The sequence below is a fragment of the Scophthalmus maximus genome, chromosome 11 (genome assembly GCF_022379125.1).
Source record: "Scophthalmus maximus strain ysfricsl-2021 chromosome 11, ASM2237912v1, whole genome shotgun sequence".
NCBI classification, from domain to species: Eukaryota; Metazoa; Chordata; class Actinopteri; order Pleuronectiformes; family Scophthalmidae; genus Scophthalmus; species Scophthalmus maximus.
Window position 1 is genome coordinate 327166 of NC_061525.1, and position 26697 is coordinate 353862.

Sequence of the window (26697 nt, forward strand, 5' to 3'; positions counted from 1 at the left end):
CTGTTCATTGATGCGGCATAAGGTAATAATGAAGTAAGGACTCCTAAATAGACTAAGGCAGAAGACTACTATGCCAACAGAAGACGAGATGCTAATGAAGGGCTTTTAATAAGAAGGAAGTCCTTCCCCACGGCATTGTAATGAGTAACACCCAGACAGCTGCAGAGAATGGCACACATATGGTTGATGTGACCTTACAGTTGACAACCAAAGAGGAAGGAGGTGAGGCAGAATGAGCTGTTACCACATTACAGGAAGAGGCAAAGATATAGATAACAGATATATATGAAAAAAGACAAAAACAAATGAAATGTCAAATATACTGACAAATGTTACCTGTATCTCTTCCAAGAAAGACATTTTTTAATAATTCTCAGTGCTAAGGTGCTGCAGGATTGGGTGGTTGTGGCACAGGAGGTAGAGACGTTTGGCCGCCAACCTTTGATCCCAGCTTCCCCCAGTCCACTTAACCCTAACTTGCCTCTGCAACGCCCTTCCGACAGTGTATGAATGTGGCAGAAAAATGCGCGGTAAATAGCAGCGCTGTATGAATGTGTGTGAATGGGTGAATGTGACTTTCCCGTAAAGCGTTTTGAGTGGTCTATTTGACTAGAAAAGCGATATATAAATACATGCCATTTACCATTTAGATTTTACCCATCAACAGCAGCTCCACAGCAGTTTAAATATCGGTTGTTGAATTCCATTGATGCCCACAAAACACTCACTGTTCATGTAACAGCTCAGGACCAGCAAGATTAAAATATTTATATATTTAAATCAGCGCATTATGCAACAAATTAATGGACTGATTACAATTGTTTTTAAAAGTTCCCGCAAGTTTTACCCCAGTTTTGTAGACAGTGGGAAATGAAAGTTGCCCCCAAAGAGCACAGAGCCTTTGTGCCTTTTATGTTCTATTTTCTGGTCATAAATAAGGTAATATTAATCCATTACTAACATGCTTTATTCACTAACAGGACCATGCATCCAAATTATGAATATTAAAGTTAATTGGGTAAAATACATCTTGCGATGATAAAGAAAATAGCAGGGTAGAGGGATGAGGGGTCGAACGGATTAAGGGATGAGGGTCCAAAAAGGATGAATGGATGAGGGGATGAACGGATGAGGTTTCGAAAGGATGAAGGGGTGAAGGGGTGAAGGGATGAGGGGTACTGTTTGAGGCGTGGTCCTGTTCCCGAACCTAGTTATAAAACAAAGACAGACATCAAGAAAATGTGACACCACACCTTTGTTCAGGTTTTTTTTTATCCCTCCAATGTCAGATTTGTGCTTTTAAATTGGGTTGTGATACTGTAAACAACCTTTGCCTCTGATGCTCTTGTTTTTCTTTGCTGCGCCCCCCCCCCGTTTGAAGTCTGTGTGTGGAAATAGCAGAATTTTAAAGGTCTTAATGGCTGGCATACTGTGTTAGTGAGACCTGAAATGTGCGCAGCAGCAAATACTCAAAATTTAGTGGTCCAGACCTGGTATACACTGAGGAAATGAAATACTCCAGACTCTGAGCACTAGTTCCCGAACTGACCAGTGAGAAGATGGTAACTTTACTTAGAGGTTACTTTCAGGCAGTGTCAAGTTTTTTACATCCTTCACACAACTGCACAACAGTATAATGACTTAAACTGTTCATCACTGCAGGCTATACTTTGCCCCATGAACACATCTGATGTGAAACTACAGGCACCAGTCTGCTCATCAGCTGGTATCTTATGTAAAGAAACTTGATATAACCATCCCTACAATTCATGGTCAACCTGCTGTTCCAACCTACCACAGCTGTTCAGCAGTGGTTCAGGTCAATAGCTCTAACAAAAACCAGTTCACAAATCAGCATAAAATTACCTGTTCTTTTGTCATATCAGTAAAATGAAGAAAATTCTTTGACTAACCATTAAACGATTTAAAAGTTAATACAGTTTACAGCTATCCCAGTTTTCTGAAATACCTTGAAGGATTTACTGCATGTATCACCTTTACCAGTTTGTGTGTGTGTGTGGGTGCGTGAGAGAGGGTGACCCATTGTGTGACTGGACAGGAAAAAGAAATAAGGGAAATTTGCTTTTTTATCACTGTTTCCCAAATTTTTTTTATATCCCTTGTGATTAAAAAAAAAAATCATCATAAATTCAGATTATTTAACAGGCACATTTATTAATTTCAAACTAGTTTGAAATTTGACCTTTTTTTGTAACTGCCACTGTAAGTGTAATGTATTTTCTTAAAAAGTTCTAGTGATTGATTGGCATGTGCTGTTTACACTGTAGACTATTTGTTCTTCCACAAATCATTCTGTGAAAGGCTGCCTGTAGATTGATGGGTGGAGAATTATTCTTCTTTGAATGACAGTGCAGTTCAGCCAGTGGTCTCATAAATCCCTAATATTATGGTCCAACTTTGCAGGGCTGCAACATTCATTTCAAATAAATGTACTCATTTGAACACTGACACAACACTTTACTGACACTTATAAATTTGATGGTGCAAAATATCTTTGCGTAAAGTCCATAGCTCTTTATCATCTTATATGAGGCGTACAGGTCTACATGTAACATTTAAACTGTTGGACTGTTGTAAACTGTTGTAATTCTTACACACACCATGTGTGCAATCTTTGCTGACCTGGATGTCTGTCTTTGTGTTCAGGTGGGAACTATCGTGGGGTGTTTGCACTTGGCTTGGTTCAGGGTGAATGGAAGATGTATGTGAAGGGGATGCTGGACAGGGAGGAACGCAACCTCTACGTCATCAATGTCACTGCAAGCGATGGACTCTTTGTTTCCCAGGCAACGTTGGAAATTACAGTGATAGACACCAACGACAACAGCCCCATCTGTGATCAGGTAAGGAATAAAACCATATGCCCCAGCCAGCATGTCCATGTGGGACGATATGGGTTAAGTTTGGGCTGCTAATATGGGTCCGGGAGGGTTTTTTCGTGGGTTCCATGGTGGCCCCACATGTTTGCCCATGTGGGCTTCAAGTGGGATCTTCCTGGGTTCTAGACAATTTATATGAGACCCATGTGGGCCCTGCCTGTGTGCATTAAAAAAGAATATGACTGTGTGATTAGTCGTATGGGGGAGCTGACTGGCCATTATCTATACCGGTTCATCCTTTAAGGGGCGTAGGGGGGCTGGAGACAATCCCTGCGGACAGGAGGGGCACATCCTCGTAAGGTTGCCAACTCAACACATAGTATACAGAGAAACATAAACATTCACACTCACACCTCAATTCCCACTTTCAATTTGATCTTCAATTAACCCAACCCCATTCATGCATGTCTTTGGACTATGTGTAGCAAACCCATGGGGAGATCATGCAAACTCCACACATGGATGTTTTTTTTCTTGTCCGAATCTGGATTCGAACCAGGAATTTTCTTGCTGTGAGGCAACAGTGCTAACCAGCACACCACTGTGCAGCCCAGTCTAATGATCAATGAAAGGGCTAAGATATGGGCTTAGTGGGCATGAGCTGGCACTGGCAAACACTGTGTGGGTTCCATGTGTTTTGAGTAACATGGGCCCGTAGAAGCAAGCCCATGTTGCCTGACTTCATATTCCTGTGGGCAAGATGAAAGTTGGCCAGGGTTTACACCAGGACTGAACAACCCTTTTCCCATTTTCAAGTTAAAATGACTATGAAAGGAATCCCAAGGTGTCAGGCTGAGGACATTGGCCCCCAGTTGTGCTGGAGATAACAGTGTTAGCATAAGTGTTTATGTTGTCTTTGCTGTAGTGTAGCAACTGCAGCTATCCAACTAGCCAAATTCCTTCTTAAAATGACGAGTTGAGTCGTAGTAAGCTTTGTCAAGCTGTTTACAGTGGCTCCTTTACATCATCTCACAGACAGAGTGAAAACTGAAACAAAGGACAAGATACAAATATGTAAAAAAAAAAATGTTTTTAATTACAACCAGATCAAATGCTTTTTAATGTAAATATTGATCTTAACATTTAAATCATAATTAAAACAATGAAATTATCAACTTATGACATTGCCTCTGTAGCGTTTACAGTGTGGATTGCAATGGATGAAAAAAGCAAGTGGAACGATTACACCATTTTCCTTCTGTCCCGGAACTCTTTGGGCATGGAAAAAACATTTCAAATTAAAAGTTCATTCAAAATAAGAGCCCATACAATATAAAGCCTGAAAGGTGACACAGTGTAGTATATATTATATTGGAAAATAACCATGCAAAAAATAGAAAATCTTGTTTCGAATATCTAATGTTAGTATAATGTAGATGCAAAGGAATATTTAATCGTATTGTAATTCTCGACTTTTAAACGTATTGTAATTCTCGACTTTTAGATTATAACTAACTTTAGAAAAACTATGTTATTCACAATGTCAATAAAACTACCATGGCCTGTGTTTAAAGATGGCTCGGTGGGTTTGACATGTACTGCAGCCCCTGACGGTTTGAGTCACACTGAGAACAGTCCACCCTGGAGCATGGGAGATACCAGAGCAGGGGAGTTAATCTCTTAAGATGTCGGGGGTCTGCAGTGATGTTGGCAAGCAACCGCTCTGCTCTGGATGCAGCCATCCAGCGAACCAGCAAAACAGCAAACTGGGCAAATAAGTTTATTTATCAGGAATATATTTAATTTACAAAATACAGATTGTAATGTATCTAGGAGAATCTGGTAATGCTCTCAATCAGTTTGAACCAGAAATGGGGTTCCCATGTGGAACCCATGATACTAAAACCCTAAGAGTCCAACAAAGTGTTACCCAGTTCCACACCATGCCCATTTAGCACATGTATATCCCCTTAAAGGGCCAATACTATGTTACCCAGTTCCACCCCATGCCGAATTACCCCACACCTATCCCTTACGGGCCCCATATAGTCAATACACATGGACATCCCATGGACTCATATAACTAAAAACATTAGGGATGCAACAATACAGTTAGCCCACAGTTCAATATGTACCTCGGTTCTTGGGTTACGGTTTCGGTTCTGTTTCGGTACACATTTTGTGCGGAACAAATTGCAATTCTTGTGTTTTTCTGAACCGGTAGAATAGGCTTGTTGGAAGGCATCGGCAAGAGAAAACTGACGGTTTTACCTGCTCAGTCATCCTGCTTCCAAACAGTGATGCTCGGTCACCAGCATTTTGCGCCACAAATGTGCACTCATATTGGAAGTGTTACCATTTGCATAGGCGACACGTGAGAAGCAATGTTTGCAGACAGTAATTGTTCTGTTGAGTTTTTTCGTTCCCTCGTCGCTGTATTCAACGCTAAAACTAAAATGTCCCCACACCACAGATTTGTAAGAAGATGGTGCTTCTTCAAACTACTGCTTCTCTGCTCCACTCGCCAAATTAAAGTGTTGTGGGAAATCTGACTCCAGTGATTGGATTTTTACTCGGCAGGGAGGCGTTTCACCAGCACATGCTGTGTTCAAGTGCTCCTCTAAAGCTCCGACAGAGCCAATTCAGAGAGAAATATGAAGCATGGAAAAATGAAATTACATAAAATTTTATTGCAAAACCAAAAATACCAATTCACAAGTGCGTATTGAACCATGCATGGCATACCGTACAGTTCAATATTATATTGAGAACTGTGGCATCTCTAAAAAACATATGGGTCCAACACGGTGTTAGCAAGTTCCAGCCCATGCCCATTCAGACCACATTTATGCCTCAAAGGGCCAATACTGTTACCCAGTTCCAGCCCATGCCCACTAAGCCCACACTTATCCCTTCCTGTAAAATTCAGAATAGAATCAAAATCCTGCTCCCAACCTACAAAGCCCTTAATAATCAAACTCCATCATATATTACAGAGCTCATAGTTCCATATTATCCCAATAGATTGCTCTATAAACTCAGGACTACTTGTGGTTCGAAGAGTTTGTAAAAGTAGAATGGGAGGCAGAGCCTTTAGCCAGCAGGCTCCTCTCCTCTGAAACCAGCTCCCAGTTTGTGTCACGGAGGCAGACACCCTCTCCACATTTAAAGTTAAACTTAATACCTTCCTCTTTGACAAAGCTTATAGTTAGAGCTGCTCAGGTGTTTACTAAACCATTTCTTTATTATGCTGCTTTAGGCCTAGACTGCTGGGGGAACGTATATCATGAGGATCTCTCTCCCTCTCCCTCCCTCTCTCTCTCTCCCCATGTATTTACATTACATGTCACTAACTCTGTTTTTTCCCTCTCCTAGTGTATTTCTGACTCCAGAGCTGCAGGATCCAGACCCGTCATTATTATTAGGGCCCGAGCCAGCACTGCTGGCGAGAGCCCTATTGTAATCGCAATGATTATTATTATTATTTGTACCTCCAGTGAATCGCTTATTAGAGGCCCTAAACATACTCGGAAAAGTTGATAAATTTTGCACACACGTCACAACTGCTGAAAATGTTTGTATTTTAGAGGTCCCGGGCAATAGTGTCGCAAAACAGCTCTCTAGCGCCACATACAAAATTACAAAACATCCTTCACTAATCAAAAAGTTTCGCCTACATGTATGAAAATCGATGAGCACGTGTATCATCCCAGGACCTACAAAAAAAGCTCTTACAGCCATGACCTTTGACCTACAGGACCTCCGCCATTTTGGATTCCATCACCAAAATCTTGCCATTTCCGGATCTTTTCCGTCGTCATTCTTTGGCCAACGGCTCGAAAACATTTCACACTAGCGACTTCAAAGTTGGTGCGCGTCATCTCCACATCCGTGGGATCAAATTAAGAGAAAATCCTGACTTTTCACCAGAGGGCCTGGACGTTATTCCTTGATAAAGTTTTAACCTCCGCCGAACCCTCACCGCCAACCAGGAAGTAAACAGGAAGTGGCTCTTCATTTCACATGCATTGGTCCGAATTGCCCCAAAATTCTCAAGCATGATGCTGGTGGGACCCTCAACACATCCTCATGTCAATATTGACCACACGCTAGCACGCCACCTGCTGGGAACAGGAAGTAGCATGCTCTACACTTTTGAGTCCCGTACGTGCCAGGATGACCCCACCGACCTCAAATTCGGTCAGCCTGCTTATGACAAATTGGTCGTGTCATGTTTAGGACCTCTGCGCCATATCTCAAACGCTGTTCCCGTGGCGACGCTGTTATCGCCAACAAAATACGAATACATGGTTGACAGACTCAAAATTCTTGGAGCCTCATGAAAATTCACACACACGTTGACAGGGCCCCATTCTGGGATCGGAAATGGTTTTTAGGCATGGTTGTGTCAAAATGGCTCCACAGGGCGCCATAACGCCCCCTAAAATCCTTAAAACTTAAAGCCCCCACCTTTAACATTGAGCTACCTGAACCAAATTTGGTGAGCACCTGCAGCATGGGAGGACCTACAAAAAAGCCTCTTGGAGCCATGACCAAGTGTGCCAAATTTGACCTCTTGAGCCAAGGTCGTTGCCGTAGCGACCAATTCTGAACTTTTACCTTAAAATGGTGTGTTTGAAGGACTTGGGATGCTTGGAATCTCACGAAACTTGGCTACCATGTTCAGAGGTGGGAGCCCATCTGTGTCATATATATATATGACATATATATTTTTAGGCCGCTCTGTATCAAAATGGCTCCATAGACCTTCACAGTGCCTTCAAAGTAAATTTCACCACCTTAAACTTTCATGTAAAATTATGAAAATATTTGTGGACGTGTAGCCTCCCAGGACCTACAAAGTACCCCCTGGGCACCATGACCTCAAACCAACAGGAAGTCAACCATTTTCTATTACGTGTGCCAAATTCTTCCTTTACAGGCCATTTTCAGACGTCCTTCTTGATCAAACTCCTCCTAGGCGATTAATTGCAGTAACTCCATATCGCTCAGTATCATCTACAGACCTTGGTGATCAAACGATGTCAAAAGAATTTCATTCACTGCAACGGCGTGGCCGTGGGCTCGCCGCAAATTTCCACGTTGATCTCTAACGACCGACGGGCAACATTTTGGATCTACTGTCTACAAATGTAGTGCTCTTTGAGGAAAAGCGGCCATTTTTGATCCAGCAAGTAGCTCTTCCAGGCATTTCTTCACATCTCACTAGGTCCGATCTGTCCCAAAATTCTCAAGCATCATAATAGGCCCGGCCTCAACACAACTACATGTCAATATTGACCACACGTCACAGCGCCACCTGCTGCCAACAGGAAGTGGCTCGTAATCACACATGCATGGTCCGATCTGGCCCAAAATTCTCAAGCATGATAATAGTGCGGCCCTCAACACATCCTCATGTCAATATTGACCACACGCTACAGCGCCACCTGCTGACAACAGGAAGTAGCATGCTCTACACTACTAGGTCCGATCTGTCCCCAAATTCTCAAGCATGATAATAGTGCGGCCCTCAACACATCCTCATGTCAATATTGACCACACGCTACAGCGCCACCTGCTGACAACAGGAAGTAGCATGCTCTACACTACTAGGTCCGATCTGTCCCAAAATTCTCAAGCATCATAATAGGCCCGGCCTCAACACAGCTACATGTCAATATTGACCACAAGCCACAGCGCCACCTACTGGCAACAGGAAGTAGCACGCTCTACACATTTGAGTCCTGTGCATGGCAGGTTCACCCAAATTATACTTTTGAGTCCTGTGCATGGCAGGTTTACCTAAATGATGCGCCGCTTTGACCGCGACACGCCCCGCCGTCCCGCGTGCCCCGCGAGTACTCGGGCCTGTCCACTGCTGCTTGCAGCTTTAATTATTATTATTATTACTATTATTATTATTAATAATAACTAAGCATTTATAAGTGTCAGTATTATTTCCGTAATTATAAGTGTCAGTCTCGTAGAGATTAAAGTGCCGGTTGTACAACTGTTCTCTCTCTCTCTCTCTTCTCTCCTTCTGTCTCTCCTCTCCCCCTCTTTCTGCCCACCACTCCCCTCCCCATTTTTCGCCTCACCCCAACCGGTCGAGACAGATGGCCGCCCACAACGTCACATCGCCACAGAGTCCGGTTCTGCCAGAGATTTCTTCCTTTTAAAAAGGATTTTTTTTTCTCATCCACAGTCGCCAAGTGCTTGCTCATTGTGGGATTTGTTGGGTTTTCCCTGTAATATTGTAATATTGACCTTACTATGTAAAGTGTCTTGAGACAATGTATATGGTGATTTGGCGCTATACAAATAAAATTGGATGAATTGAATTGAATTATGGGGCCCATATATTCACCACACATGTGCATCCCATGAGGGACCCATGTAACTGAAACCATATCCCACACAGTGTTAGACACTTCCAACCCATGCCCAATTAGCCCACATGTATCCTTTTTTTGTCCCATATAGTTAGCGGTTTCAGTAACATGGGCTTCCCATGTGATGCACATGTTACTGAAACCGTATGGGACCCACACTATTTGCCCAGTTCAAACCCATGCCCACTCCATACCCATATAGCCCACATTAAACACATATGGGCCCCACATGGACATGCTGGCTGGGTGATAATAAAGTAATTTAAAAAAAATTAGTCTGACTGCCCCTATATTTTGGTGTGTGTGTGTGTGTGTGTGTGTGTGTGTGTGTGTGTGTGTGTGTGTGTGTGTGTGTGTGTGTGTGTGTGTGTGTGTGTAGGCTGTGTACACTTCCTCAGTTCCAGAGGACCTCCCAGTCAACAGTGTGCTGCTGAGGGTTGGAGCCACAGATGCAGATGTGGGTGTCAGTGCCTGGATCCAGTACACTTTACATGGTCCTGGCTCCCAGGACTTCAGCATGGACCCAAACACTGGTATGGATGTTATGTATCATTGTTAACAAACATATAATTTATACTATTTTTACTGAGTTTGCATAATTTGCTACTCCACTCCGTCTAGTATGGGATTAGACCAACTGGCAACCCACAGTGACGTCACCCATTGCTTTTAAACTGCTGTTTTGAAGTTTCATGTTTTTTATTTTGACTGGACCCAGTGACTACGTCATCTATGGATGACATGCAGAAGCGAAATTGGGCCAGGTCACCATTTTATCTCACTGCTCACCTGTATTCATGTGGATACCTTAAAACTTGTGTGACACTGTCACGCCCACTTCTTTCACTCCATCTCTCAGTGTCACATTCTGTTTTTAACCCGATCAGGTGAGGTCAAGTCATCTGCGACTCTGGACCATGAGACGATGCCCAGCTACCATCTGGTTGCCCAGGCAACCGATGGTGGTGGGAGGTGGTGCCGTGCTCAGGTGCAGCTGATAGTTACTGATGTGAATGACAATCCCCCCATCTTCACCCTGTCACAGTACACTGCCAGTGTCTACGAAGACACTGCCACCAAAGCCCTGCTGACCCGCATCCAGGCCATAGACCCAGATGAAGGTGATGTGACTAGTAGAGTAGTGATTCTAACTATACTACACTAATTTATTCACAACAAACCCTTCATACAGAAAATGCAATCTGCAAGAATATAGACAAATATTGTTATTTGTCTATATATTAGACAAATGAAAACAATACAGCTAAAAATCAGCATGAAAAAAAAAGCATTTACAAAGATTAGTAAAGAATTGTATTTAGGGAAAATAAATATATGCTTAATTGTGCAATTTTGGACAAAGCACTTTTTCTCTCTTTTCGCCTTTCTTCAAAACACATTTAGTATGCTAACATTAAAAGTGACAGAAGAAGCTATGTAATTAATTCAAAAAAGACCTTTACGACAGAAGTTCCTTTCCACATCTGACCACTGAGATGTGGTTGTCGAAGTTAGAAACTTTTTCAGAAGCCATTATTTGGAAACAGGTCAATGATATAACAAGCATTTTGTTTCAAGCATGACGAGGCCTGAAAATCTCTGGTGTGTACCCAACACTCCTGTGGCTCAGCAGGTCCAGGTCGGATGGTGGCTTACTCCCTGGCTGACTCAGCAGGAGGTTCCTTCTCCATCGATAAATCCTCAGGCATCGTGGTCCTGGAACGCGTTCTTGACCGTGAGGTCCAACCGGCATATCAGATAACAATCCAGGCTTCAGACCAAGGTTCTCCACTGCCTCTATTCTCATTGGTCAATGTGACAATTACGGTGCTGGATGTCAATGACAATCCACCTGTGTTTGAGCGTCGTGACCAGCTGGCGACAGTGCCGGAGGATGTGGGAGTGGGCACTGAGGTTCTGAGAATTTATGCCGCGAGCAAGGACATCGGAACCAATGCTGAGATCACTTACAGCATCAGATCAGGCAACGAGCACGGGAAGTTCCACATCCACCCAGTGACCGGTGAGTGTGCAGCACATTTCAGACTCATTTTCCAACATCACTCCACTTGTTCTCCACACCGCTGCTCCCTTAACTGCGTGGTCGGACCAGCTCAGTTCCTGGTGGTATTTGATGATATAAATAATTATCTATGTTAGCTTCAAACAGGAAATGGATGGGATTTGCATTTGACAGTAGACCTTTAGAACATTTTCTTTATTACCCCATATCATATGCTGATTGATATTCTGTTGTTGTGGGCGAAGGCTCAGGAGCTGGAGAGGGCTCCTCCAGTCCATGTGCCAAAATGTCCTTGGGGAAGACCCAACCCTTAAATTGCCGTGCTGTAAATAAAGCGCTATATGAATGTGTGAATGTGATTGTAAGCGATTTGGGTGGTTGATATGACAAGAAAAGTGCAATATATATTTAGTCCATTTACCTTTTACCATTTTTCTATCTCATGTCTCTCCTCACCTTCCTCAGGTGCCATTTTAGTGGCCCAGCCTCTGGACTATGAGACTTGTAGGGACTACTTCCTGACAGTGGAGGCTCGTGATGGTGGCACGCCACCACTGAGTGCAATTACTACAGTGAACATAAATCTGACAGATGTCAACGACAACACACCCAATTTTAGCCATGACTTCTACAGCGCAGTGGTGTCAGAGGATGCCACTATTGGAGAATATGTGGTCCAAGTAAGTTCAAAGTCAGAGTCAGAATTTCCCTGCATGTGTGGAAGGTCTGAGGATGGAAGCGGTCCAGAAATGTTGTGCAACACAATATTCAGAACAAGGTATCATTACACCTACTGGCCATATCACCATAGAATTTGATATGGAGGTTCATGTTCCAAAGTGGATGACTTCTTAAATATTTTTTGTAAACCAACTTCTTCTTTTGCACTATGATTGTGTAAATAAGTCCCCTTTAATTAGCACTGTTCTAATTGTTGGATGTCTGAAGTTGGATTTGGGGTTAGTAGAGCTTTTCAAAAGTGAAGGGTCACATTTGTGCATTGTATTAGGAAATGGTAATATATGGATTAACAATATTCCATCCCAATTGCATTTTTTAAAATAAAGGACAAGAACAAATGGTCAGAGTATGTTACTGCTGCGTATTCACCCACCCTACCTGTGTGCCTCTGTTTGCAGCTGGTAGCAGAAGATGTGGACAGTCAGCTGAATGGAGCCATCCTCTACTCCATCTTCAGCGGAGACCGAAACAACCAGTTCTTCATTGACCCACTCAGTGGGGTCATCAAGGTCAACAAGCAACTGGACAGTGAGACAGTGAGGAGACACATACACACACACACACACACACACACACACACACACACACACACACACACACACACAGAGGGGGCAAAAAATAACTTTTGGCTTCACATCTCAATTGTGGGAGCTGTAATGTCTATCCATCTTACAAACAAATGTTCTGAGTGGTGTCATGATCTAGATCAAAAAGAGCAGTGAGAGATTTGTTAGACTTGGAGCTCAAAACGCTTAAGAATCATGGACATAAATCCAGCAGTCTTAGATTACTAATTTACTTCCAAGAAGCTAAACATTTCTAACCTGCAAGGTCAAAAATGCCACTAAAATCTAGTTTCTTACTTTGTTTGACTGCACACTAACACCTGCACCACCACCTGTCCCCCTCTTCTGAGTGGTGTTCTCACCCTTCTTCCTCATCTCCTTCTCCTCCGCAGTGCTTGAAAACATGATGTTCATACCCCTATTATAAAGTATTCATGAGTGCGGTCGATGAGCTGTCTGAGCATGCTCAGTAAGAGAGTGCAGGGGTGTGTGGGGGATCAAAGCTTTTTGACGATGAAAGTGTGTTTAGGGTTATCATACAGAGCAGCAGCTTTCTCCCTCTCCCTCTGTGTGTGTGTTTGATCCACTCATTTCTATACATCCTTCTCTGTTGCCCTTCTCTCTCTGCTAAGCAGGTCATGCTTGTTTACTTCTGACATTCATTTTTTCAAAAATCGCAGGCAGCACATTTGTCCTCTGTGTGCTTCATTAGCTCTTCATTATAGAGTAATGTGGAAACAAAAATATCCTGGAGCTGGTTTTTGGGAGACAGAGCAGCATGCCAACAGGATGGATGTGTGTTTGTTTTGTGTGTGTGTGTTATATCATACAGTTTGGAAGATCAAAGGACCAGATCAATCAGAATCATTGCATCTATTGCCAAGTAGGTTCTCACATACAAGGAATTTGCTTTGGTGTTTTGGTGCATGCAAACATTGCAAATAGAAAAATAAAGGGAGGATAAAGCAAATTAAAGAGCAAGTACTGTAAGTAACAAGGGAAATATAAAGACAGAACTGAATGTTCAAGAGCGATAAGTGAAACAAACTGTACAATTAAGAATTAAATATATGAACAATATTTACAATATGACAAGTTGCTTGGATATACAGCTGTAAAGGTTGTTCAGGAGAAGATGTGCAAAAGTCTAAGTGGTGGATATAAATAGTGGAATGAGCAGTGATGGTGTGTGTGAGTTAATGTAACGCATAATGTCCATGAGGGGGTCCACTCTGCCCTTGTTGATAAGGCCGGCTGCAGAGGGGTAGAAACTGTTCTTGTAGCATGAGGTTTATGTCCTTTTTTTTTCCAGGGTAGCGATCCTTGTATCTAGGGTCCAAGATTGTTTCCAGAAAATACAGTGGCTCTGAATGGATGTGACCAAATCTCTTTTCAACCGCTTGTGACAGGGTGCTATTGGAAGTTTTTACTGCCTGGTCTGTTGCAACAGTCTTGTTTAACAGCCGCTTTAAGGCCTTAAAGGAGAGAATCACCTCTGCTGCTGTGGCTGTAGCTGGGCTAATATCATAAGTAAGCTGTTCACACGAATTGAGAATGGTCAACATGTTTTCAATTAGCGCCCATTGGTGTACATTTAAAGTTTCAGGTAATGCTGTCTTCTGCTCCAACAAAATCCTCAGCATATAAAACGTGCTATTCCATCGTGTTGCTGTGTCTTGTTGGCGGCGTGTGGTTTTCACGCCAAGTTGAGTCTGATCTTTCAGACTGGAGGGGGCAAGTTGGGAGTGTTTGAAATGGCCTACCATCTTCCTGGCGATCGAAACACAGTTAGATACACACTCAGTACAGCCTTGTTTACAGCGAGCTGTAAAGTGTGGTTCATACAGCCCAATGCTACCGAGGATTGTGGGGTTGCACAGTCCTCGGTACCAAAGCATTGTACCAAAGTACAACGTAGACCTTCTCCTTGGTAATGTTCAACTGCTTGATCATAGTTTCAAAAGCGTCACATATCACTGCTGCTGTATGCGACCCAGGGCACTCCTGTGCATGCAATGATATCAGTTTCATGTTGAAGTCATCATCTAGCCACTGAGTCGTCAAACCTCACATATTCACTGGACTGACGTCTGAAGTCCATATGTCTATGGTAAAACTTGTGTCACTTACCTCAGAATCGTTTAGACTGTGAATGTGTCTGGCAGAGTGTAACGGGGCTCCGTTAGCTGGCAAAATCCCTGGTCTTCTACCACGGAAAAAGGCAGGTCATCAAGAGCAATAAATTCCATAATTTTGTCATCAATAGCTTTAGCCTTTAAACCGTCTCTAGTAAACATCCTGCTGTTTTCAAATGCCTGTTGGATAGGCACTACCGCACCAAAACTCGATTTTTTTTCCTACATTAATGTTATGTAACGTAGCGTATTCCATCCATGCATCATCTTTGCTATGACGACTTTTCAGGTGAAATATAAGATTTGTAGTGTTGAAACTTTGAGCATTTTTCCTCCTCTCTGGACTTTTGCAGAACACTTATTACAAATTGCAACCATTCAGGCATCCTCTGATATGGTGAAAAACGTCCATACCAGCGACGCCATGAGAACTGTAAATAAAAACACTTCGCGGCTCATACCCTGGAGCAGCGGTATTGAGCGGGACAACCATGCACTGTTATAACCCTATAATTTCATTATCTGATAGATAAATAATAGTATAAAATTCCCATTATCTGAGTGATCATTTATCGGCCCGATATATATCGTGCATCCCTTAGGGATACCAGAATAAAACAGGAAATAAAAAGTCCAATAAACTGAAGTCCTCCTGTATAGGAAAAGAGAGAATTAAATTAAAACTTCTAATTACGCTTGGGCTTCCTGGCTAGGGCAGGTCCATGTTTCAGGATTCATACTCAATCAAAAAAATTAGCCAAATTTTAGATAGGGTAAATGTTAAAGGAAGATGTCATGAACACCTCCATACTCCTTCAGGGGTAATTGCTTTAGATTTTAATATCCAATTGCTTATTCTCTACTATCACCCAAAGGACAAACTTTAAACTATCAGCACAAGGAATGACTATAACAATAGAAAAATCATCACTGTGTTAATGTCCTGCAGTTTTTAACATGTGAGATGAAATGAACGTGAGAGCTGAAATGAGGGTCTCAAAGGTGTTACTGTTACAGTTTATCTAACCGCAGGTCAACACTCCACACTGCTTTGATCAAATCTTACTACAACTCCAAGTGGCTTGTCATGCTTTCAGAAATCTACATGTGATATCACAGACATAATGTCTATAGTATTTTTTTTTGTATGGTTTGGATGTTTCTTATGTATTTTCCTTTCCCTTATCTCTTAGGTTTCCAGCTACTCATTGGCTATCAGAGCTCTGGACAGTGGAATCCCACCATTGTCCTCCACCGTCATGGTCAACATTGACATCTCTGACATCAACGACAACCCGCCCACCTTCTCCCCAGCTAACCTCTCTACTGTCATACAGGTAAACCTGGTGATTGACAGGAAGCTCACTTGCAAAACAGTGAATGTTTGTTAAGCAGTGTTTCAACAAACTATAATTACTGTGTAAAGCTTTCATAACACATTTAGGTCAGGTCATTCAGCCAACAGTGAAAAAACTAATAATGCTAACAACATTAAAATGTTGAAATAGCAGATTTAATTCCAGGTTGTTTGAGCACCCTCCCCATATTGGGGCCCTGAGTTTTTAGTCAGGCGGACATTGGTACATAGATTTTGGATTGTGAAGTTCACTCCAGTTCATTCTAGCTGTTCAGAGATTCCTCCCTAGATCCATCTCAATGTACGTAATGAAATACAAATTCCACAGTCCTAATTTTCGTAATTTATCCAAAGTTTTCATTAGTTAGAAGCTAATATGAGGGTTCAGCAGTCAAAGTTAGACAAATCAAGTATCAAAAATCATGGATTCCTCCCTCTTTTTATTTCACTGGGCAATGTGTTTTTGCTGATCTGAAGATGGAATAATATCAGAAACTTTGTGGACATTTTAGGTGGAAATTAACAGGACTGACCACCATTTAATAATACAGAGGTCGAATTTATTTGTAGCAACCCCTCTGGGAGCCAGCCTGGAGGGACTGAGTAAAATGACATATCTCCAAATGGATTGTCAGGGTTGGTTATCAATGAATTAATCATATGGCCAGGTTCAGGTATAGTCTAAATTTATTTCTAGGGTACCAACGAATAAATGACTGTTCAGTTCTGATTTCAGCCAAATCACACTACTGACACATTTAAGGTTCAGAATCTAGGGAAGTTGGAATTATCATGTGTAATGAAGGTGTCTCTTGATGATAAGTCAATAAGTGCGTGCGTGTGAATAATTCACAACATGCACAATAACATATCATAAAGTGACAAACAAAATATGTTATAGGGGAAAAAAGTGGTATATGTGGTGCAGCTTGATTTAATTTAAAGGGACTGATGGGCCTTGGTGGAGGTATGAGTTCAACTGAGTGCCATTCTAGTTTTTTAATATTTCAAATTGGTAAAATGTCATGTAGAGCTGTGCAGTGCATTTATTTAGGTACTTTGTACCAGAAACACAGACAAACACACTTACAATGCATTGGACTTGCACATATAGCTGTTATTTGTATGTAGTGCTGGAGATTGAGTCATAATAAATGGTTGATGGATTAACAAAGTCAGGTGTGAACTGACGTAGCTGTCTACAACTGAGATCCATGTTTATATCATGTCTGAAAAGGACTTTTCTCCTACTTTGTCCCTGTTCCTTTAATAAAAAATGAAGTGGAAAGGGAAACGTTTGCATAATTGGCTTTTTAATATCATAATCATGCTTAAACAAACATAATGATATAAACACTCATAATCCATCTTTAAGCAGCCTGTTTTCTCTTATGGTGTCCCCCCCTTAGGAAAACAAGCCAATCGGCACTACCATTCTGCAGTTATCTGTGATTGACCAGGACTCCTCCCACAATGGCCCGCCCTTTGACTTCCACATCCTGTCAGGAAATGAAGGCGGAGAGTTCGTGCTAGAGAAGGATGGAACATTGGTGGCCAATCAAGTGTTCAGGAGAGACCTGGCAACTGAATATGTTATTCAGATACAGGTAGAATCAGACTGCTGTTTCTCTCGCACAGCTGCTGCTGCTGCTGTTGTTGTTATTCTCTGGCATTAATAGAGATGTGAGTCACAATTATAGCTTCACTCTGGACAATTAGAAGCTCTCTTTGTACATAGTCATTTTTGGGTCAGTTTTTTTCTTATATTTGAACAGAATTTACCGTGACACCTTCTTTAAGCAACTGCACACCCAGAGTGTCCACAGGCCATTGTGAATATCGATTCCAAAGTTACAAAGCTGTCTGAGTTTGATGAATCAAGTGCGGGGTCTTCAAGAATTAGTCTTGTTAGTATGAAAATCTTTTCTTTATTTCACTGAGCTGCATTTGACTTGAAATAGTCCCTATGTCTTAATATGCTGTGTTTGTTGAAATGTTTTCACAGGGCAGTGATAAAAAGAAAACAAAATGAAGATATTGAAGATATAAACCAATTCAATGTAACTTAAGAGAAGAAATAATTGCCTTCCTCTTGCAAATTAAATGTTGAATCTTTTAGCAAAGACGTTGCACTGTTGCTCAACTAAAATGTCAGTTGTAGGTACAGTAGCTGCTGTTTGGAGTTAATTCACTTTGGTCTTGCTTTAAGCTAAAAGAATATTAAGTTTAAGAACTAAATAATGCTGTAGAAGTCACAAAGGTTGGGCTGATGAGATTTATAGTGTTAGCACTGAACAAATTTCAGGTATCATTTCAAAGGTCAGTAGAAGAGTTGAAAATCGTGTCATTAAAACCGTAAACACCAAAAGCAACTGAAACATTAGCTGAGTAACAAAAGAAGCGGAGACATTCATTGATGTTTATCTGATGAAAGGAGCTGTGAAGATTCTCACACATCCTGGTCATGGTAAACGTTGAGGGCTGTAATCTGTCAATGGTTAGCTTCAAGACTAAGTAAAATGTAGATGACTTGAGATATTACCAAGTCATCTGTCTTTTCTTAGGATTTTTTCTCTTACTGTTCTCCTTCCTTCTCTCAGGTGAAAGACTCTGGGAAGCCTCGTCTGTCCTCCTCCTCCATGCTGACGGTCAGGGTGATTGAGGAGAGCCTTCACCGGCCAGTGGCGTTACCACTGGAGGTTCATATCATCACTATGGAGGACGAGTTTCCTGGCGGTGTGATTGGCCAGCTGCACGCCACTGACGCTGACCCTTATGATGCGCTGACCTTCGGCCATGCTCCCCCAGCACAGCGCAGTCTCTTTAAAATCAGTCGTGATGGGAAGATCATTGCCCTGAGTGGGTTGGATGCAGGCAGGTACTCCCTTAATGCCAGTGTTAGCGATGGCCGCTTTGCCCTGCCTGTGCCTGTGAGTGTGCACGTGGAGCAGGCAACACCAGAGATGCTGCGTGAGGCTGTGACAGTGCGCTTTGAAAGCGTGGCACCACAAGACTTTGTGGCATTGCATCTGAAGAGTGTGTTGAAGGTGCTTCAGCAGGCTGCTACATCACAGCAGCAGGACACGCTGCACCTGCTCAGTCTGCAGCCGGTAGTTGGGACACAACAACTTGACTTGCTCGCCGCCGTAGAAAGAGTTGGGGGTGGCTACTACAAGGCTGCCTACCTCACCCAGAAACTGAGTGCATCTCGGCGGAAGCTGGAGGAGGTCCTCAGAGTGTCAGCAATCCTGGATAAGAACTGCTCTGGGCTGGAGTGTCGCGGCGCGCAATGTGAACAGATCATCATCCTGGACTCACACAACCTGGCTACATACAGCACGCCACGGGTCAGCTTTGTCTCACCTCGCTTTCAACGGACCTCGCGCTGCACATGCAGTGGTGAGTCACTGAATCTGTGGATGAACCTTGGAAGTCTGAATTCTCACCCAGTCTTCACATATGTAGTGTGTTCCACAATCCAGATCCCAGTCAAACTCCTACTGAACTTTGTAGTTATGTTAATAAATAAACCTCTTACCTTGAGACAGATCATTACTCAACAGTATGTCATGTGGCTCGCTTCATATGTCGACACTGGAAAGGTAGTCTTTTGAAAAATTATTCAGTTTAGTTGTTTATTAACATTACTGTTGTTTTAGCTGCCTTTGGTGAACACATATGCTGATGGAGTCATCAGTGTATTTGTGTGTAAAACCACAGGGGTAGGGGCTGGTGTGAAGTGTAATGATCCTTTTCTCCACAAAATATACCATGGGCTGCCATGTCACTTTGAATCCATTTGGTACCAAATACTGAATTTTTTTTTTTAAACCACCAATACCATTAATGTTAATGGTAAATTGACTTTATTTACATAGTGCTTTTCCAATCATATCAACCATCCAAAGTGCTTTACAGTACAAGTTACATTCAAGCATTCACACACACATTCATACAGCGCTGCTATTTTCCTATATACACAGCTGGAAAAGCCTTCAGATGCTATTTAAATCCAACGCACTGTGTAAAATTCAGCAAATATTTCCTCACGGTCCACTAGCTGTTCTGTGTGCTGGAGAAATCAGTTTTTCCGAATCAGCCCTGGCTCTGTAAATTGAGAACAAATAAATGATGGGGACTGCGCCACACAACACTGAGTCTGCAGTGTGTAAACATCACTCCCTGAGACCTCAAGAGACGCGCTTGCAAATGACGCTACGACTCAGTGGTTTTGGCCTCGTGGTTAGTGTGTCAGTCTCCCACACCCGAGGCTGCAGGTTCAAGGCCCGGCCAGTGCAGTCAAATTATCAACAATAACAAGAAACAAGCTTTCTCCAAAATCGCTCACTGCCCCTTTAAGTGTGTTGCCGAAAGACACTTCGGCATGCTCAATGGGGGAAGCGGGCATCAAACCAATGACCTTTGGGTTTGTGGATGACTTTTTTACCTCCTGAGACACAGATCAGTGCATTACTGTACTGATATGATGTAATGCTTTTGAACGTCATTTGGCAGACAGTTTGTGCATTAATGGAAACCTGACAGGTATTCAACGCCACAAACTGCACCATGTGTAATGGGAGTAAATGGGAGAATCATGAAATTGTACTTTGTGCCTAAAGCACAGTATGTCACAGGGGCACTCAAGTGTGAAAAACAGTACATGCTGCAGTTCATTCATTGCATACAGAGCCCCACAAGGGTAATTTTGATTAGGATTAAAACATCGATTAATAAATCCTTTATACTTCATAGTGCCAGATGCATATACCAGGAGTCAAACACAAGTGAAGAGTTTTTTCACACAGTTCATTAATCCATTCCTAATCTGTTGTTCATAAACTAATTTACTGACTGTTAAATGACATTTGAACCAACCTCTGTTCTTACTTCCTACTTTAAGACTGCCCCACTGTCAGTTTATGTTCTGCATGGCTCCTAATGTTATATATGTGTTTTCTCTTTCCCTGTATGTGTGTACAGATGCCGCCTGTGCTTTGCTGACAGAACAGTGTGAGGACCAACCTTGTCCAGCAGACATGCAGTGTGTTTCAGTTGAGGCCAGCAGAGGGCAATACGCATGCCAGTGTCCACCAGGCAAACTGGGAGAGTGTGCAGGTGTGTGTGTTTGGGTGTGTGTGTGTGTGCATGCATTTCAGAGAGAAAAAGAAAGTAACACACTGTCCTGAAGTCTGAATGAGAAAAATACATGCAGCATCTGTCAAATAAAGAAAATACATTTTTGATGGGTTTTACAATCTCATGTATATGTGCATTGTCGTGTGCAGGTCATTCATCTTTGAGCTTCTCAGGTAACAGCTACATCAAGTATAGACTGTCTGATCATCTGCAGACAGAGCTGAAGCTCAGCCTGAGGATCAGAACTCTACAGAGCCGAGGAATCATCATGTACACACACACCGAACCCTGCACTGTGCTCAAGGTACACACACACACACACAGAATATCCAATCAAGAAATTCTCCAAATCATCTCGTCTTCTATCAAAGTTCTATAAAACGTACCTAAAGTTAAAATTTCTTGTTCGGGTCTTTTTCATGAAGCGAGTGTACTTTGTTTTTTATTCTCCTTTAATTAAATTTTTTATTAGCTTTGGCTGTGCAAAACACACCCTACATGCTTCTGCAGCTTTGCAATAAGAAACTGAAATATGATTGATTATAATAAAATTAGAGAAACAAAAAATGTCCTTATTTCAAATATTTTAAACAGATTGTTGTCTATCTGTTGGTTTTCCCTAATTTTGAATAACAATATTTCAATTAATTGTAAGTTTGAATGTGTTACATTACATTATTATAATTGTTCAGGGTTGGGATATAAATCTCTCATGACTTCATCAACACGGGGTTGACAAGTTGTACTGATGATAAACATCTGTAAGATATATTTAATAATAATTATCTAATAAATAAATCAAATGCATGCATGAAAAATTAGAAAACAAATGTGTCTGTGTGTGTGTTTGCAGTTGGAGGAGGGGAAGCTGTGGTTCCAGCTGGCCTGTGGCCTTGGTGGTGGTCGCGGAGGTGGTGGCAGCCCCAACATGATGGGCATCTCTGGCCGCCAGATCAGTGATGGCAGCTGGCACACTGTGGCACTGGAGCTGAACCGCAACTTCAGCAGCCTGGCGCTAGATGACAGCTATGTTGAGCAACGCCGTGGACCGCCATTCATCCAACCTCTCGCTCCAGATAGGACCATCTACTTTGGAGCACTGGTCAGTCCACGAGAAGCTGAAGAAGCCATATTTGTATTAGACAGCACTGGTAGTCGTGTTAGGGCTCCTCACCTTTTCTCATTCAGAGATTTTTTTTCAAATATTTATTTTAATATTACTGTAGCACAGTTTTTCAATCATTTTGTCGTATGATGAATGTCTGTGTGAATTTTTGTACCACAAGATATTTTTATTCAAGACTTCAGGCTCCTCTACATGTTAGTGGTGTTTTTTGGGGCTGTATGCAGTGTGCATGGAGTACCTGCAGACATTATTCAAGTGAAAACAGAAGAAGAAGTGAAAACACTTCTAACACATCTGCACCATTTCAGTATAAAAAAATCAATTAATCTGTATATATTTAATATATGTAAGCACATTGCTCTGTGTTATTATAACATAAGTCCCTTCAATGTATCAGGTTAAGAAACCCACATTACTCCATCAATCAAAGATCAAACTTTTCAATTGAATAACAAAGATAAATATCATCAAACAAGTTATTACATCAACTTTGTTCAAAACTTTTTGTCACAGTTGAGAGAGACAGAACTATGGTCCAACACAGGTGTGAGATGCTAAGAACATGTGTGACAGATGTGGCATTTTACAAAAACAAATGGCTGCAGATAGCCTTGCAGAGGGCATATATCCAACTAATGAGATGGTTTTGATTACAGTAAACATTTGGCTGCATGGACACATACACCTGTAAACAAACTGAATACATTGCTTAATATACAAAGTAGTAGTAGTCAAAATAACAATAAGGGTTGTTTCAGTTCACAACTATATTGGTCAAGTTCTGAGTGAAATTGATGAGGTGATGCTTCTTGACCTCAACACACCAAAGATTCTTCTCACCATAGTACACCATATTCCACACCATCCTCATCCATTGATCATGTTCTGAAAATCACAAGCACAAAACAAAATGCAACCTCAACCATTAAATTTATTGCACTGTACTTATTCTTGGTTGAAATACATTGTTATATTTTAAATTCAGGTTTTTAAAAATGCTTACCTATTTGTTTTCCTGCTGGATGTCTGACATCGTTTTCCTGTCGTCAGTCCGTCAATGTCTGGCTTTAGGTCTTGTGCCCTAGCAATCGTAAAACAGCATGGAGGTTGTCATCAGTGATGCGTTATCTGTGCTTGGTCTTGTTTAGATTCATTATTGAAAACATCTGTTCGCACAGGTAGGTGCTCCCAAAAATGGACAGAACACGTGCAGCATGAAGTCGGAGCTGTGGCATCAAAGCAGGGGGCAGTAGACGGTAAAAGTCCTTGATTGCAGCATCCTGGAACTTTGCTCTCAGGCCACTATTGCTTAGAAGCTCTATTATCTCCATCTGAAGGAGATGTGGCGCCCTGTCGACATCGGCGGTGAAAGGATTGACAAAGATGGCAAAGCCTGAGTGCTGTGTTTTAAAGTCAGATAAGCGCCGATCAAATTCATTAATTATAACCGGTTCACATTTGTAGCCAACCGAGCACATGAAAAAGCACTGGTGACTGAGGCGGAGATGCTCTGACAGACAGGAAAGTGGGCAAGATTTTCCTGTTCCAATTGGGACTTCCATAGGTGCAGTTTATGCTGGAAAGTTGTGATCATGTCGGACATCTGCGTGATGACTTGTTTGCGTCCCTGCAGCCCCGCTATGTCACACAACATAGCCAGTTCCTTAACTCGGTCTGCGATGGTGTTTCTTGACAAACTGACATTTTTAAAAGTATCTGGTCGGGGCACACCTGCTCACATACCTTAAGGATGCTACGCTTCAAAAATGCTCCCTCTGAAAAAACACTTTGAAGCTCGGGCGATTTTTCAGCCACAATAAAGCTAGCTTTCACGGCTGCATCATTTTTGGCTGTAGCTTTACGAACATATTCTGATGCGATTGCAGTCTGCCTTTCAATTCTTGGACAATTTGATGTTTTTCTTGGAGGCTAGAGTTAGAAGACTTAGCTCCGTGTTTGGTGTCAAAATGCCGACGTAAATTGTATTCCTTCATCACCGACACTGCCTCATAACACAGAGGACATATCATTTTTTCTCCTTGAAGCACAAACATGTATTCGCTTTCCCATCGTTCATGAAATTGCCTTCCCTCTGCATCAATCTTTCTCTTTTTGGACATTTTGGGATTATTTGTGCCTCTTTTTCACTTCCACCACTGGTTAAATGCCGATATGAAAACATTGAAATCTAGCGGCAGGATGCCGTCATTTCGCGGGTCACAAAATTGACATGCATTGTGGGAGATTAGGTCAGTGACGTTTATGGTCAGTGAATGCTGTAAAGCAGCATATATTTTTATTTTAAGACAACTTATGCCTTTTGAGCTCACGCGCGCCACATGAAATGACCGTGCGAGCCGGATTCGGCCCGTGGTCCTTGAATTTGACACGTGATCTAAGGTTTTACTTTGATATCGAAAATGCAATTTACATTTCCAACTGTTCCTTTTCATAAAATCAGTTTTGATTTGTTCAGTTTTGGGAAAGGGAAACGTGGTAAAGTGGTTTGCACTGTCATCTCACAGCAAGAAGGTTCTTGGTTCAAATTCCAACCCACCAGCACCTTTCTGAGTGGAGTTTACACTTTTCCCATGCATCTGTGTGGGTTCTCCTCCCACAGTCCAAAAACATGCAGATTGGGGTTAGGTTGATTAGAGACCCTTAAATTGACCATAGGTGTGAATGTGAGTGAATGGTTGTTTGTCTCTGCATGTTGGCCCTGTGATGGGCTGGTGACCTGTTCAGGGTGTACACACACAATGCATTTCAATGAGTAAGACTGTACCATAATATCAACCTTGACATTGTTTCTGTTTTGTGTTGGGGGACTGACTTACCTGAGTATGTCTGAAGTTACAGGAAGTAAAAGAAACTGAAACATGCTCTAGAAGTTCACTGCAGTGTAGATGACAGTGTGGTTTGCATGTTAGAATGTGATAATTCACTCCTTTCAAATGTTTCTCTCTCCGTCTGTCACACACGATTTAATCTTTCTCATTAACATGCTCTATACCATGTAGAACTGCTGTGTGTTCACTGGGGTGATGGCAAAATCTGAAAATTAGAGTCATCTGCTACTCTGAAACCGTTTGAGTACATTTCATCCAGGTTTCACATCTTAAGTGTGTCTGTAGTTAAACCATTAATTCTAAACTGTCCTACAACAGGTACAGCATCCCAACTCTCGCAGCCTCGTGGACTCCCAGAAGGACCCGCCAGTGCTTGAGGGTTTCCAGGGCTGCCTGGACTCTGTCATGCTGAACAACAATGAGATGCCACTGCAGAACAAACGTTCGCGCTACGCAGAGGTGGTGGGATTGACGGAGCTGAAACTGGGCTGCATCCTCTACCCTGATGCCTGCCTGCAGCAGCCCTGTCGCAATGGAGCCACTTGCAACAGCCTGTCATCTGGTGGTGAGTAACCAGGAATACAACTGCTTTTTATTGCAACTGGGTGTTTGATTGATGTAAAGCAGAGGTGTCTCTTATCAAACACACTCCTGAATAGTTTTGTATCAAATCTCTGCCGTCTTAAATAGAGTTTATATTAATTGATTAAATAACTTGACACATGCAGTTTTATTGCAGTACATGGATTCATGTACACTAAGTGACCAGAACCAAAGTAACAGTGTACTTAAACACAAATACAGGGTACTGCATTAGCAAAAATATTCCTTTGTAACAAGTTTGTTAATGTTGTTTACACTGGAGGAGAGGTACTAATGTAACAGTTTGAGTAATAGTTAGTGGTGATGTAGTATTACACACTACAGACTGAATGTCAAGGAGATGTAGGAAGAGGACCCAAATGAAGAGTGCAGTCTGATAAATGTTTTAATAAATTGATTAGAAAAACTTACAAAGTCCAAAGTAAATCTAAAAAACAAAATTCAACAAAAGGTGTCCACGGGTATGCGAACGGAAACAGATACTCTCTGACAGAACAGCTGGCAAACAAAATAGGCAAAAACACAGTATCAGACTGGGGGGACTCACAGGTTGCGGGAGGAAATCAACAGATGAACTGACCAAGACAAAGGGAAACACAGAGACTAAATAGACACAAGGAGGCAGAGATGATGGGAAACAGGTGAGAAACATTAGGAATAGGTGTGGACAATCACAGGGGCAGGAGACACAGGAAAAATAAAGTGAACAGAAACAAGACAGAGGAAAAGGAAGTGCAGACACCAGGAAAGGGACTTCAGAATAAAACAGGAAACTCAAGAAATCACAGACAGGGGATAACAAAGGTAACTGAGGTACAGGAGGAATCTTAAATGAATGAATCAAAGTTCAGAAGTAATTAAAACATGAACAACAGACCATAAAGAAAAAAAAAGACTTCTGAAGTATCGACAGAGCACCAGGC

The 26697-nt window shown here is 42.0% G+C and overlaps 1 protein-coding gene and 1 long non-coding RNA gene across 12 annotated transcripts in view; one reads left to right on the forward strand and one right to left on the reverse strand.

Moving 5' to 3' along the window:
- fat3a (FAT atypical cadherin 3a) overlaps nucleotides 1-26697 on the forward strand; it is a 178896-nt gene that overhangs the window by 134823 nt on the left and 17376 nt on the right. For 7 of the 11 annotated variants that reach the window (XM_047335447.1, XM_035622805.2, XM_035622809.2 and 4 more), the window contains 13 exons: nucleotides 2668-2864; nucleotides 9615-9768; nucleotides 10123-10356; nucleotides 10866-11258; nucleotides 11724-11938; nucleotides 12398-12535; nucleotides 15894-16037; nucleotides 17467-17664; nucleotides 18658-19456; nucleotides 21041-21175; nucleotides 21346-21500; nucleotides 22050-22298; nucleotides 25490-25736. In XM_047335447.1, coding sequence (XP_047191403.1) covers nucleotides 2668-2864; nucleotides 9615-9768; nucleotides 10123-10356; nucleotides 10866-11258; nucleotides 11724-11938; nucleotides 12398-12535; nucleotides 15894-16037; nucleotides 17467-17664; nucleotides 18658-19456; nucleotides 21041-21175; nucleotides 21346-21500; nucleotides 22050-22298; nucleotides 25490-25736 — 3258 coding nt within the window. The remainder of the gene's footprint in view (nucleotides 1-2667; nucleotides 2865-9614; nucleotides 9769-10122; nucleotides 10357-10865; nucleotides 11259-11723; nucleotides 11939-12397; nucleotides 12536-15893; nucleotides 16038-17466; nucleotides 17665-18657; nucleotides 19457-21040; nucleotides 21176-21345; nucleotides 21501-22049; nucleotides 22299-25489; nucleotides 25737-26697) is intronic. The other 4 variants (XM_035622806.2, XM_035622808.2, XM_035622812.2 and 1 more) reach the window with 1 other exon arrangement.
- LOC118299279 lies at nucleotides 11217-13345 on the reverse strand. Its single transcript, XR_004789815.2, has 4 exons — nucleotides 12863-13345; nucleotides 12378-12520; nucleotides 11461-11581; nucleotides 11217-11356 (listed from the first exon to the last, which is right to left on the reverse strand). It is a non-coding gene; the product is annotated as an uncharacterized LOC118299279 (long non-coding RNA).